Source organism: Siphateles boraxobius, unplaced genomic scaffold, assembly GCF_051911475.1.
Source record: "Siphateles boraxobius isolate OS27281-9 unplaced genomic scaffold, OSU_SipBor_1 9, whole genome shotgun sequence".
Lineage (NCBI taxonomy): Eukaryota > Metazoa > Chordata > Actinopteri > Cypriniformes > Leuciscidae > Siphateles > Siphateles boraxobius.
This window is the reverse complement of record NW_027509219.1, coordinates 4,503,676-4,519,680: the sequence shown is the minus strand read 5'-3', so window position 1 is coordinate 4,519,680 and position 16,005 is coordinate 4,503,676. Positions and strand designations below refer to the sequence as shown.

At 41.6% G+C, this 16,005-nt stretch overlaps 1 protein-coding gene across 1 annotated transcript in view; it reads right to left on the bottom strand.

The window, feature by feature from the left end:
- Positions 1-9,516: 9,516 nt before the first annotated feature.
- Positions 9,517-16,005, bottom strand: part of plch2a (phospholipase C, eta 2a) — a 162,224-nt gene continuing 155,735 nt past the window's right edge. The window contains exon 23 of the mRNA XM_077224548.1: positions 9,517-14,676. Coding sequence (XP_077080663.1) covers positions 13,067-14,676 — 1,610 coding nt within the window. The 3' untranslated portion in view covers positions 9,517-13,066. The remainder of the gene's footprint in view (positions 14,677-16,005) is intronic.

The window sequence follows — 16,005 nt, the reverse complement described above, 5'->3', positions numbered from 1 at the left end:
ATAACAAATCCACAAGGATTTATAGACGATGGGGATTGGAATTTGGACAAAGATTAAGACGCATGTGACCCTGTAAACAAGGGATCTGAGAGCCATTCAATGCACAGGCCATGTAGAAATGGTTCTCTGCAGCTGCTTAAAGAAAAGTCAATGAATAGCTAGATTTTATTGTTTGACTTCTTTTTAACTCTCTAAAATGGCCTAATCCTAATTTACAACCTCAAAGAATTGACTCTGGCGTTGTAAATAGGGTTTTTTCAACCTCTGCAGCATGGCTCCTCCATAGACAAGCTAAAATGACTCTATGAGGCAACTTGAAAACTGAAGTGAAACTAAACCACCGTGATAAATACCCTTCCAAAGCGAGCGGCTTTGCCACTCGAATCCTAATGAAGTGAACTTTTGTCAAGAGAGGCAACAGCCTACAATCTCTGTCAATCAAAGTGTCATGTAAATCCCAAGGGAATTTTTTTTAGCCGCACAGAAGGATTCAACTATGGTCCTTTTCACCAGCTATAGTCTTGGTAACCATGGCCCTCGGCATGCCTAGGCTTTTGTACGTCAACACGTCAGTCATAAGAGATGATGAATAGGTCATGGTGTTATGAACTCATCAAGGGTTAAAAAAGGGGGCTAATCCTTGAAACATCTTGGTTTTCGACAATAACCATTTCCAGTAAAAAATCTAGCACCATGAAAGTGAGAAAAAAAATGTATTGTGTTTAGGCCTGAGAGGTAATTGGACATCTAGTGTGGGGTAAGGCTTTATTCTGTGACATTTTTTCTCAGCGGGAGTCCTCTGTGCAAGGCTAAAGACGTTAGGAAGGGTGAAAGCAAATAAAAGTGTGTCTTCTCAGAAAGGGGCAAAATTACAGCACAGGGAATAATATATTTTCTTCATCTAGATGTCAGCTTTAAAGACTATTGCTGAATCTGAATCTAGTTAGTATTATGATATCATCTACAGTGGCCATATCTGGACAATTATGTCATTATGATCACTAGAAATCAAAATATCAAATTAATTTTTAAGGAAGATAGCATAAACAAGCAAAATATATAGTAAAAAGAAGTTTGTTAGGATTGAAATTATGAAGGAATAGATTGACTGTTGTCAACTTTGTGGTAGTCAGACATTAAGGAACATGTTCGTAGTTAATGTGATAAGCTACACCTTAGGTTACTCTTCTGGGACACCCACTACGAACGGTACGGTAAATCAGTGGGTATCCCTGTTGGTCCTGTTTTTCTGTCCCAGGAACAACTATAATTTACTACAACTTGAATTGTATTGAATTGAAATAAGTGCTAAGTTCCAATCTGAAACATGCATCTACCAGTTATCTACACAACTTGACTGAAGCCCGGTTTATTTAATTTTGCATAAGTGGTGGTCACATCATTGTAAATAGGATACCATCACCTATAAGTGTGATAGCATTTGCGCAAGCCGCTACTGTATACTGTGAGCAATGGATGCAGGGAGGATGAGTTGAGGCAGGATCTAGTCGCAGCAGTTTTATTTATTAACCGAAAAACACTGAAATACAAACGCACAGCAAAATAAGAAAACAGTGAACGTAAAGCAAACCACATTACAACTAACAAGAAAAGACAAATAACAACAGACACTGATGAATATATATACAAAGGATAACTAAGGAAGAAAAAAAGGCACAGGTGGGGACTAATATATCAACTGATGAATCACTATGACAACAAGTGCAAACATACTTACTTAGGTTACTGGTCAGTTGTTGGGATTGACATCCACATTTACCTTCAGGTGTGATTCTCGAAATGTCCCGTTTCAACAACTTACAGCTTAAAGTAACATCTCGAATATTGTCTGAATGAACGTTCAACAGGAGCCAAGCCCGTATTCTCTTCAACATCGACCATGACCAAAGTAATGTCAAAGACGGTGATGTCCATAAAAAGATTCTATCATTTTTGATCTGACAAGAGTCCAATCATGCTGCGAGGACATCCATCAAAAATGTATGAACCGTCAGCAGCTTTTATTTCCAGGTGGACAGTGTCCAGGAGAGCGACAATTAGAGTCGGGCATAGAGCCATAGGCGGCCTTTGCAATACGGAGGCCCCGTTTCAAAGAAGCAGTTGGAAGCCCCCGACTCAAGAGATGAAAAAATCTGACAAAAACATTGTAAGCAATGCGACTGCAATTACTTTAATATCTCTGTTATATTTAACAATTTTATCTCATAATTCACTCAAAAGTGTATTTCTAAACAGATATACATTCTTCAATAACTACCACAAGTGTTTCAGGGGAATCTTCCTTTCAAAGCTGCAAATAAAGTCACATTTGTAATTTATACACATAACAAATATGTAACAAGCTAACATAGCTAGAAAGCCAAGAAAAACATAATAATGTTAACTTCTAAGGATATTTTACATTAGCAACTGTGAGCTAAGTAAATGGCACCGTGAAGTACCCTCACGCAGTGATGGACCCAGGAATTGCACAGAAAACATCTTTATGCATAAAAAGAAGGCACTCATCCACCTTAAACTAATTTTTTAAAGGATTGTAGGTGCCCAAATCACAATGATATAAAATGTACAATAGCTAGCCTAGAATGACATTTTAATGAAAGTTCACTAAATAACTAATAAGTGTCATCATTTTACTCACCCTCATATTCAAAACTATTTGTTTAGGAATAGTTCTTAGGAATACTTAGAACTATTATAAGAACTTATAATTGGGATAATACTTATCCCAATGCTGAAAAAAAACCCATTTTTAAAGGGATCAGAAAATCACGTGAATTATGTACTGAAGAGCATTTTATTTCAAGTGCAAACAATGAAAGTTCAGCAAATTTACAAGCTGTATAATGTCGAATTAAATAGATTCATCCATCCATAATTATTTACCATAAAACTTTACTCTACCCCTTCCTTCTTTGTCAGTATAAAACTCAGCCTTTTACAGTTTATACAGTAAAAGTGCTTAGGATATCCTTAATTTCTCATGAATTTTTTAGAGAAATTATGTGTTTATGTTTGGCAGTTTTTAACAGCAAAATTTGACTTGCAAAGGTACAGTGATTTACTCTATAACTAGTTACAAGCAGCTGCAAGGGAAACTGATTCTATTTCTATATTCTTTACTTTCCACACACATTCTGACTCACCATGCTTCTCTTAATATTCTCTTTACTGGACTGCCAAGGTTTTTACAAGGAGTAGGAAAGTGTTTGCATTTGTTCTATGAAATAAAGAAACTCATCCAGCAGATCAAATTATTGTATAAAATTAAATTCATGCTTCATTACAAAAAACTTTCATTTTGCAGGCCTTGAAAATTACAGACAGGTGTGTTTGAGAAGGGTTGGGAACTGAAGTCTGCAGGAAGTACTTAACAGTATAATCTTCTGGTTCCCTTTCAGTCGAGAACGTCAGACGTAGTCGACGGTCGACTGAATTGGGAGATCGCTAGAGAGCCTGTCTTCTTCGAGTACTATTGAACGAGCCAATGTAATTGGCGTGCGTGATTCGCATCACACACTCCGCCCCCGCGGCGCGGGTATAAATACGGAAGTGGATGCACGCACTAGTTGCCTTTCGCTTCGGAGCCGATCGTTTGATGTCTCTGAGAGTGCTGTTGTCTACAACGAGCGAGTGTGTCGGTGTTCTTCAGGAAGACTCTCCCAGTGCTGGTGTTCTACAGCGCGAGTGCAGCGGTGATCGCGAGCTTTGAGCTCTCAACTGCTGTTTTAACAGCAACAAATTTCTAAATGTTTGTGTGTGTTGATGGCTGGTTAGAGGGCGGAAAAGTGAGTGCTTCACTGTTTCAGTTCTCTGTTCAGTGTTGCCGCGGTCATTCCCCTGTGTGCTCCGGCACTGGTGACGGTCCTATTTTCTGAAAGAGCAACACGGGTGCGTTTGCGTCTTTTTCAAGATGTCATTCCGCCCGTGCGTTTCTGGGTGCGGTCGTTCCCTGTCTCTCTCTGATGGTCACAACTGTTGTGTCACGTGTTTGGGCTTACAGCACGCTGAGACAGCTTTTGTGGACAGCTCATGTTTTCACGGTGGGAACATGACTGTCGCAGTGTTGAGGGCGAGACTCGCCTTCGTTCGCAGAGAGCGAGTCCCCATTACCATGCCCCACCCTCGGGTGCTGTGTGGGATGGGTGACCGGAGGATAGTGTTGGATGTCCCGCCCGGTAACCATTCCCTGTGGGCTCCTCACTCCTCCCTTCCACTGCAACCACTGGAGCCTCCTGTGTTGTCTGCTGGTCCATCTGTAATGGGTGGGCCAGCGGTTTCACTCGGGGCTCCCCTGGAGGACAGGACGCCGATTGCAGCATCGGAGGGTGAGCTGACTTCTAGAGATGATGACTCGGCTGCATTGTCTCCCTCCGGGAGTTCAATGTTGCCCGAGCCGGATCCAGAATTATCAGCTATGCTGAAACGGGCCGCCGAGGCTGCCGGGCTCGAGTGGAACCTCCACCGTGTCCCGTTCAGTCTCGGTTGGAATCTGGAGTTTGGTATCTTGGGGCGGGCCGCGCTGGTTCTCAGCTCGCCGCCCCAGTGCCTTTCTTTCCCGAAATGCATGGAGAGCTTATCAGGTGGTGAACAGCATCTTTCTCTGCCAGAAACTACCTGAATAGCTTTTCCCCCTCATTACCCTTGATGGAGGAACGGTGAAGGGTTGCGAGGTGTCCCTCCATTGGAGCGGTCTGTCGACACAGGTGCACCTGTGTCCGGCGGCCGCTGCCTTTCGGGGGGATCCTCGTCTCCCCCCTAAGGCCTGTGAGTTTCGTCTGTTCCGACGGGCAGAGCTTACAAAGCCTGTGGGCAAGCCCCTTCCTCTTGCGTGCCATGGCGTTGCTGCAGTAGAGACGCCCAGCCCGCTCCAGGCGCTGCCAAGCCAGGTGGCAAGCGACAGCGAAAGCATTCCGGAGCGGGCCGCCCAGGAATGGATGAGATGCTCTTGGAGTGGCACGATCACTCCCTCCCCCCGGGTGAGGGCCGGGTGGAGCCTTTGTTTGTGTGTGTGTCTGTTCCGCCGCTGGCTCCCTAAAAAAAAAAAAAAAAAAAGCGGAGCAAGCGGTACCCACACTTCAAAGAGAGAGCAATTTCATCTCTTCCTGGGTCCCAAGAGGGCCAGTCTGGCGGGTGTGACCCTGTATAGCCTTACACCCCTCAGCTCCCCCTTGGTCGCCAGCAGGCAGCTTGGTGCGTTCGAGGACCCGGTCATCCGCCTTCTCACGCGCCCCCTGCCGCTTGTGGAGACAGGTAAGTGTTGCACAGCACACTAACACCACTCTCTCTACTTTGCTGCCCCACCTCAGGCTCGGCTACCCCGCTCAAGTCAGTGATAGTCATCACATTAGGTGTTGAGCAGACGTGCTCCTGAAAATTCAGTGATATTCATCACACCGAGTGTTGAGCAGTGCTCCTGACTTGTGCGTGCTTATCTTATCCGGCTGGCGAAGGATTTGATATAGCCGCTCCTCCAGCCTGTACGAAGGCCAGTTGTAAACTCGTTCTTCGTGCTACTAGGGGGTGGGTCGTGACCATCTTGGCCCAAGATTGGTCTGCAGCTTTGACCTGAAAGACATGTGCTTCAGATCTCTACCTCCCGCACCGCAGGCCATCCTGTGTGTTGCGTCTAAGGGTGGAGTATCAGTACAGTGTCCTTCCCCTCGAGTGCTCCAGAGCCCGTTGGGTCTTCAGGTCAACTGGAAGAGAGTAATCTCGCCCACGGGCTGAGTATCTCTTTTCTAGTTTTGGAGAGGTACTCGGTCCAACATGTCTCTCCAATGAGAATGTGTTCAACTGGTGTTGAAGTGAGAAAGGGTCCCACTGAAAGAACTTTCAGAGGCTCCTGGGGTATATGGTAGTCGCAGCCTTTGGCTCCCTCCATATGTGACCGCTTCAGCGCTAGCTTCACGATCGAGTCCCGAGGTGACCGTGGCAGAGCAGCTCACCCTGTGTGACTATAGTTCATCCCGGTCTGCTGCCAAACCCTCTTCAACAGAGGGGCCATGTACAAAGGGCGTGTTTTAACGGGGGCCTGGGCGACCCCCGACTACACGGGCATTCGTGCCTCGAGTTGTTAGACATTGCGACCGTTGCACAAGCTTCCCCTGCATGTCACAAACTCACCCGTCACCTCCTCCTTGGAGTCAGACGCTTCTGAGGGCGCCTTGTTCCACTCCTCCCGCTTACTCAATCGTGCCGCCATCGAGCCTCATGACAGTTATAGCCAGAGCAAGTGGAGACTCCATCCCCTGGGTCCGGCTGGGTCATGACCATTCCGGGGCCGCTCAGTTGCCCCCCGGTTTTATTTTTCCGCCAGTGTTTGGGTAAACCGAGCGGACTACCCTTGGACAAACACTGGGTCTCAGTCGAGAACGTCAGATGACCCCATATGTGTATTCTTCCACGATACGGCTCCCTGCGGTGAGCCCGTGTCTTCCCTCGGCAGAGTCTCTCTGCCGTCACTGTCCGGTGTGTCTCCCCCCGTCTTAGGCTGGAGCCACCCCAGTGACATTCCATATGTTAGACTGCCCGGTTTCTGCCCAGTTCATATGTGTGTTCTCCACATTACCTCCCTCGGGTTGGATGTGGCTTCCGCAGCGTCCCTTCCTTCCAACGTACGGGGAACGCTTTCCCAGTGGTCCTGTAGGAACAGCAGTGACTTCCCTGGCCTAAGCCCTGTCCTTCCCCGCCTTAAGTTTGCGGGGGCATCAGGAGGCTTTGGTTTAGGCACTGGAAGGTGGCAGCGTTAGTGGCGTGTTCAATGGGTGATCCCAATTCAGTCGACCGTCGACTACGTCTGACGTTCTCGACTGAAAGGGAACGTCCTGGTTGCGTATGCAACCCACCGTTCCCTGAAGGAGGGAACGGAGGACGTAGTCCCCTTGCCACTACCGCTGGACCACCGCTGACCCCGGGTTACTCTCGGCTCCTCAGCGAAAAGCAACTAGTGCGTGCATCCACTTCCGTATTTATACCCGCGCCGCAGGGGCGGAGTGTGTGATGCGAATCACGCACGCCAATTACATTGGCTCGTTCAATAGTACTCGAAGAAGACAGGCTCTCTAGCGATCTCCCAATTCAGTCGACCGTCGACTACGTCCTCCGTTCCCTCCTTCAGGGAACGGTGGGTTGCATACGCAACCAGGACGATCTTAGTAGTCATACACTACCAATGAACACAAGGAACACAATATTATGGAGCCCTTAAAGGGAAAAATGGAGGAATATGAGTTCTACATAATTAAGGAATATAATTGCGTTCTCTCGCAAAGGTATTGCGTTCCCCCGAGAAACTTTGCTCTACCTCAATGATCTCAGTCAGGTCCATCAAAGTCCATGCGCTCTCCAAGCAGAAAGAGCTGCTTTAAATTGAAATACAGTTGTAATCGAAATTATTCAACCACCATTGCAAATCAGCAACTTTCAGCTTTTTGCAATGAACAAGTCAAACAAAAGTAATTGAAATAGTGGTTTCCCCAAATTCAACTGAAAATGCAACATTTAATGACTTCTGCAGTCTCAACATTATTCAACCCCCTAAATAAAATTCCTCACAACAGAATAAATTTCAAGCACACCTGATGCAACTAATCAAGTGCTTCATTAGTTGCACCAGGTGTGCTTGAGCTAGAACACATGCCAAATCTAAACTGGTTAGGTTTGTTGAGTGTCATGTTTGACTACATGTTAGAAATATGGCTAAGGCTACGTCTATATTAATCCGGATACATTTGAAAACAACGCTTTCGTTTAAAAACGCTCTCTGTCTACACTAGCGTTTTCAGGCGTTTTCCGACGTTTCAGTGTAGATGAGAAACTTTCACCTTACTGCGCATGAGCAAAACCTCACAAAAGCTTACTGAGATGAGATGGGAAAATAAATAATAAAGTTATCGCACAATTCTTCTAACAGGATAATTTATTTAGCAAAATTTCTCACCATTCACTGATGCATCCAGGTTGCACTCAGTCACCATATGTTTGGTCTAAAACGCAACTGCTCTCATGTATTGCCACAGGACAGCAAATGTTTTCAAATACCTCCGACTTCACAGTCTACAACGCGAAAACGGCGTTTTCGTTTGCATTAATAAAAACGCAGTCTCAGTGTGGATGGAAGGCCAAAATGGAGAGAAAAAGATGCGTTTTCAAATGAAAACGTATAAGTGTGGACATGGCCTAGGTCAAAAGAATGGTCCATAAAATTAAGAGAAGGAACCATCGCCTTTCACAGACAAGGAACAGCATACAAAAAGATAGTGAAGGCACAAAATGTTCCCAGAGACAATGTTGGAAGCATAGTTCAAAGTTAAAGGAACAGTGGTTAAACTACCTGGAAAGGGCAGAAAAAGGAAGCTATTAATTGCTGCAACCATATTTCTGATAGCTTGGGCATCATTGGACCTTCCAACAGGACAAAGATCCCAAGCGTACCTCAAAGTCCACCATTCCACCGCAGAGAAGTCCTGGAAGATTCTACATGGCCATCACAGTCTCCTGGCATGAACCCCATATAAAATCTCTAGTGGGATTTTAAGGCGGCGGTTGCAGCACGCAAACCCAGAAATATTACTGAACTGGAAGGCCATTGCTCATGAGGAATGGGCTGAGATTCCTCAGAAACACTGCCAGAAGCTGGTGTCTGGCTATACATCTCATTTACAGCAGGTCATAACAGCAAAAGGGTGTTCTATCAAGTACTAAAGATGCTTGCCATGAAGGGGTTGAAAGATTTTAAGAATTTTGAGACTGCAGAAGTCATTAAAAGTTGCATTTTCAGTTGAATTTGGGGACACCACTTAAAAAAATTGTTGTGTTGAGCTATTTCAGTTACTTTTGTTTGATTTTTCATTGCAAACCACTGAAAGTCTGTAAATGTTGCCAATAAACCAGATTTGCAATGGGGGTTGAATAATTTCGATTACAACTGTACCATCAATGTACACAAACATTGATTTGTGCTGCAACTTAGAATTATCAATCACACTGTTCATACTGTCACTGTCAATTGGCTTAAAGACAATTCATATTCAGTAAAACGTATTGATTAAACTACTTGACAGTATCGAAATAGGTCACCGAATAACAAATTTGAATTAACCTGAATATTGAGAATATTGCTTTGAAGCAATCGTATTGTATAAAGTATATATCCTATATAAATATCCTTGAAACTTGAATTTGATGGAATGCTCTTAATATTAAGATTACCTTTTAACCTGATACATTTGTGACTTTTAAGAAATACACTGTATGAAAAGTGATATATCTTCACTGTTTTGAAAGAGAAACTGTAGTGTTTGTTAACTCCAGATACCAGAATGCAGTAAACAAAAGAAAGAAAGAAAGAAAGAAAGAAAGAAAGAAGGATATAACTGGTAAAAATGTATTTCCCTTTAACTGAGTAGCATTCTTTAAAAAAGTAATAAAAGTTATTAGTAGGACAATGACATTGAATAACACTTCACACTTAAGACTATAATAGACTGTACATTTTTAAATCATACAACCTTTTAATCAAAAATACAGTAGACCAAAGGAGAAGTGACAATTTTTTTTACATTTCAAAAGGTAAACTACTGTACAAAAAGTGAAGATATGCAATTTTATATGTATTACTGTATTTTAGAGCTACATTTCATTAGTAACTAAATTAACTAAAGAACATACGTACATTGTAATTTTACTAAATTAAAAACTAAAACAACAGAACATAGCAGTCATTAACGTTACTAAATCTAAAACTATTTTAAAAATAGTTTCAAGGGACAATAAATTATTTTGACAAATACATTCCATGCTTGGTTACAAAATTTGTTCTCATACCATTAACTACAGACAAAATGCATTTTTATTTGGCTGCAGACTAATAAACATTTTAAAGGGGTCATGAAATGGAGAATCAAAATGTTATTGATATGTACACATAGTGGTTACTCTAGAATAAAAAATATGAGTTATTCTTTTCTACCCTTCTATAACATTCGGATTTGAAATGGGGAGAATTGTGATGTCACGATTCTATTTGACACTTTCATTTACATTGTCGTATGTAAACAAGGAGGTGTGTTCTGAACAACTCATTTCAGTCCATCAATTACGCAATACTGCTGTCGGATAAAGATGTCAAGTAAGACAGTCAAACTCAGACGTTGTTCTGTTAGTGGATATAAAGAAACTGCACCTCCAAAAACTTTGCCTTCCTAAAGATCAGAGCATTACAAATGCATGGCTGTAGTTTAGTTTTAATGATAGCCTGAGCAACTGCTTCATATTTCACAAAGGAATGTTTTGTGAATTATTCTTAACATGCTGCCAGTTTTAAAAAAATATATATTTTATTGAAAGATACAGCAGTGCAAAGCATTTTGTCCTTGGAGGCAACGCCGGCAAGTAGATTTATTTTTAATCTTACAGTGTGTTAAATGTCAAACCAGCATTTAATGCTATTACGATTCCAAGCATATCATTGTTTGAGTGTCGCTAAGAAAATCTTGAGTTTTATTATAGTGTATGTTACCATGCTATTATTAAAGGTGCAGTGTGTGATTTTTAGCGACATGTAGCGGTTCGGCTGCGAGTTGCACTGAAGGCTCAGCCCACTGCTCACCCCTCCCTTTCGAAGAAGCTACGGTGTCTAACATGGGACAAACATATCGTCGTTTGAGACAGCAGAGAATAGCCTAGCCAGAGTAAGCCAAGAGTGTGTAACATTGTCACTGTTTCTGTCCCACAGTCCATTATAAACCACACCATGGATAAAGTTTACAAAGGCATAGTCAGGTGAGGATCAAGGGTCTTAATATATAATATAATAATAGTAATCAGCTGATTGTCTCACAAACGTAACCAGCACATTTCTCCCCACATAGCAAACCCATAATACAGCGAGGGAGAATCGACGCATCCGCGTGAGCCCAAAGGTGCGCGCGGCAAAAATGGCATGATTGTACAGCGCGCGCCTCCGCATCCCCTAGTCACCATTTACTACACACAATAGGCTTTTTTTCTCTGATTTTGAAAACTCTTCGCGATCGACTTAAAATGCTTCCAAGATCGACGGGTTGGTGATTCCTGTAACTGTTTTACGGTCAATGACAAGAGTACTAATCAGCTGTCTCACGAACGTAACCAGGACATTTATCCTCACATAGCAAAGCCATAACACAGCGATGGAGAAGAACTAAGTTACATGAAACAATCCAACTACATATTTTACACCACTGACAAGGGAAAAGTCACTACTCACGGTGTTTATGGCTAGCTTCTAGCTTTCTGCTGCTTCTCTTTCAAGGTAGTGACGAAACGCGCTCTGTAACGCTGTTTGTTCTCTGTCGGCTACGATAGAAACATGACGTCACAATATGTCGACCTTCATAGAAGGGGGTGCCCGTGGTTATGTAGATATAAATGTCTCATTTGAAGTTAATAAAAACAGTACGGTTTATTAAGTTCTTTATACACTACTGAAAACATAGTTATGGATGTCATATTGCATCTCTGTTAATAAATACTCAAAATTTTTACACATTGCACCTTTAAACATTATGTATAGATATTTGGTTACATTTATGTTTGCTTTTCCATTTGATTAACCTTAAATGCTTTAATTAATTTTGTGCAATGTTTTTGGAGGAATTCTTACTTTGTTTACATGATATAAATCTAGAGGTAAACACATAGGGGTGCAAATGCAATCAACTATTCAGCAGTTTGTACATCACTATACATCTTACATCAGACCAGAATATGACAAAGTGTTGCCACTAAGAATGAATGTAACTCTACATCCTTGCCTCATTTAGTATACATGGTTCTATGAATATGCAAAAATGAGCTCAGAGATCCACTCGTCGACGATCACACGTTGTCGTGATTGGTTACAAGGTAGTTTGTGACGTCAGAAACACCAGCAATTTCAAACCGCGTTTTAGAGACTGTCTTTGGTTCACCGCAGTTTTAAGGATGAAATACTCAGCAATGGTGTTGACTTATGAATATGCAAATGGTTTGTCTTAAATCATATTATAAAAAACATAGACAAAATAACCAACATTAAAAATTTAAACTTATAGATTATTTTGTAATACGACAAGTAATATTGGAACTTTTAAAACTAGTGAAAATTAAGCAAGCAAAAGCAATTACCACGCTGAATCCGACTGTTGCAGTCGTTGTGGTTGTGTTGTTTCAATTTCTTCTTTCTCGGGCTCAAAGATATCACAGCACTTGCCATCTCAAGTATTAAAACGCATGAAATGCTGTAAAGGAGGGCGTGGATATGGTGCAATGAAGCTAGCCAATCACAGCAGTGTGCGTTTACTTCTGTTTCGCCAAGAGGTAACGCCCTTTGAAAATGAGTGTTTTTCACAGAGAGTGAAAATGAGGACAGAAAATAATTTATAAATATTAAGACCTTTTTTCGTGCAAAAAAGTTGACAAACTTTATAAACTTACTTAGAGAAACATAATATAAACATCTGAAACTGCATTTTACGACCCCTTTAATCCAGGGAATTATTGTGGTGAATCAGTAGTGCTTACATTTATTATCTATTGCTGCACTAGGTTGCATCTTTAAAACAAACAAACAAAAATTACAGTACCACAAATGCCACAGGCATAATCAAAATTTAGAATGTTTCTGTTTTGTAATCATTTCTATATGCAACCTTTTATATTTTTATACACCAGAAAAGAAAAAAAATCCTCTGGTTTTACACCTTTGGCTTTTTTTCAACAAATGCATGCACATTTACAAATAATTGGTACAAACTAGCAAACGGTTGCATCCAATTTAAAATGTAAAGCTTAGCATCGCATCTCATTTAACGGCTCATAATACAGGGATTGGAAGTAGGTCAACCATGGACATTAAAAAAAAGTGTGCTTTTAACTTTTTTCGTCAAGCCAAAAAATGGAAGGTGTTACGGTAAGTGCACATAAGAAAAGTTTGACTGCTCAACATATCCACAGGAGTATCTTAACGATTGAGAGGTGGAGGGTGGCCACCTCCACAGAACACTCCAACACTCTCATCCTTTTACAGCTTAAGCATAAAGAAGACCTCGTTGTCTGGGCTCAAGGGGCTTTGTTGGGGCGGTCCTGGTGGAAGCTGGCTCAAAAGATCCAAGCTTCCACAAGGACTGTGGGGTACACTACAAGCTCCTTCAGGATTGCCACGCTCCTCGATGGGGCTCCCAGATGTCCTGGTCAGGCTTTGTAGCCGCTGCCTCTCTTGGGCCTGCCTGGCACGGTTAGCAATGTATCTCACCCGACTCTGGCTCCGTGAGGAACTCCTCCGCAAAGAGGGCATCTCCTCTTCTTCCTGTCCCATTTCGGAATCGGTCCTGTACTGAGCAAAGTCTTTGCTTGTAAGGGGTTCCACATCAGTGAGCTGCTTGAGCTGCTCTGTTAGGTCATTCTGGGGTTTTCTTAGAGTTTTCCCTTGTTGCCGACTTGGCCTCACAATGAAACTGCGACTAATGCTGCGATACTTGCTATCAAAATTACAGACAATATCATCTGAAGTGAGATCTCCAAGACTCTTGGATTTTGAGTTGCTGTCCATGTCTTTTGTTGAGGGGGTGGTTGACCTCTTGGAGACAGCAGCAGCAAGCGTGGATGACTGCTTTAAGCCCTCCATGTACAACCTGCTCCACGTGTGGCGCCTCTGCATGGGCCGGATAGGGTCTTTCTCGGCCACCAGAGGCCTAGGCTGTAACTCGTCCTCTGGCTCGCATATCTGACCATCCCGCAGGTTGGGATTGGACTTGCTCTTGCTGACACGTGAGACGCTGCATGCCATAATGGTTGACCGAGGCTGGTTGGTCCTGTTGGACAACGATACCTGGTTGTCCGAGTAGTCCCGGGCAGCACTAAGACAGGTAAGGCTTTTCCTGGAAAGGTTGGGCAAGGACAAATCAATCACAGTGTCATTGGAGGAAATGCTGGAAGACGATGACACACTATCCCGATGGCTGCTGGGATCGAGTTTGCTCCAGAGCCTGTCATTTAAAGTGGCGTCAATAGAGACTTCGGGGACCACTGATGGGCCATCTGCTTTTTTTACCGCCTTCATTTGTCCTTCACTTTTGGTTCTTCTGACAGGGGTCCTCAGTCCTGTTTGCAGGCTTCGTCCAATGTCTCTGTCAAACACCCCCTTCAACGCCTGAATCCTTTGAGAGCTCTGAATAATAGTTGTTGCCTTTACAGCATCTATCTCTATAGTCTGTCCTCTTTGTATTTCAGCGCTGTTGGGGTTAATGTCTGCTTTTTGCACAACCTCACCATCTGTCTGGTCTAGTAGAGGGGGCGTATCACATCCAATGTCAAGGTAATTTGTGGAAAGTGAAGAGTTGATGTGGCTGTTCCAAGAATCCTTGCCTTTGATGCTGTATGGACCAATACACTCGGTTAGTGCAAATGATTTCAGAATGTCCTCATTATTTTTCATAGTGCTTAGATTTTCCCCATTGGAAGATGTTGTTATTGCTGAGGATGGTGAAGACAATGTAGTGGAGCGACAAAGTGGTGAGGTATCCAGAGGACTTTGTGTTGAGGTCAAAGGAGTGTTTTCCTGAAATTGCTCAGTAATTGATCCCAGACATGAGGCGTTCAGAGATGGAGTTGGACTCTGCACTTCAAAATTTTCTGGAAGCACATAACAAGCAGAAAAATATTAGATATAAATAGGGACACTTAAAATGCTGTTAAAGATAAGAAGAAACACACAATGAGACAGCATAAAATATATCATGAATGTCACAGAAGACCAACAACATACAGTTTTGCTCATGAATTAAATAATGCAAATTTCTGACTGCAAAACAAAAAAGGAAAAAAATTAAATAAAGTTGAAGTGTGTAATTTCTGTAACACGTGTCTTTGTCTGCCATTGGTCAGAAAAAAACATAGACTATCCCTCAAATTAACACAATTGGTTGAGTCAGTGTTGCTGTGTAAGAGTAATGCTTTGATAGACCCACAGAGACATGGTATTTGCACTTTTGGGGGAAATCAACCTACAAATGGCTTAAAGTTGTCTCTGCATATTAAACTCTTATCTATTATCATTTTTAAAAAAAACACACACTTCAGCTTTAAGCTCAATTCAACAAAACAAAATATTTAGACAAACGTTTGTATTTAAATAAATACAAAATATAATACAATGATTTAAAAGAAACTGACAAAACAATACATGAATAAATAAAACATATTAATTATATTTGGTATGTATATATATGACTGTGTGGGTAATGCAAAATTGAATGCTCAAGTAAACATCTTGTTATACAGAACAAAGGCTGGGGAAGCAGGAAAGTTAAATCAGGTTCCCACTGTTCTTGTATTCCTTCCACTGTTCAACCAAAATATAAGTGACCAGAGCATTTGTAAATGGAAATGTTTCTGGGCTTTATATTAAAAGTCAATTTTCTTGTCATGCAAATCCCTCTCTCATAGATGAACAACGTTTAAATAATAAATAAATAAATCGGTAACACTTACAATAATGTTCATTAGTTAACATTAGTTAATGTATTAACTAACATGAAGTAACAATGAGCAATACAATTGTTACAGTTTTATTATCTTTTTATAAAAATACAGCTGTTCATTGTTTGTTCATGTTAGTTCACAGTGCATTAACAAATGTTAACAAATACAACCTTTTATTTGAATAATGTATTATTAAATGTTGAAATTAATATTAACTAAGATTTATAAATGCTGAAAAAGTATCTTCCATTCTTATTTAATGTTAACTAAGGTAGTTAACTAATGTTAAATAATAAACCTTATTGTAAAGTGTTACCAAAAAATCTTTAAGCCCAAATGCAAATATATAAATATATAAAGCCCAATCTATTTCATAAAATAATAGCAGACCTTTCCTCAACAAGTTGCTTGATTTGATCATCATGTCTATAACGTAAACAATGTGAATTATGTGCTTAAGTTTGCTGTATGATTTATGGT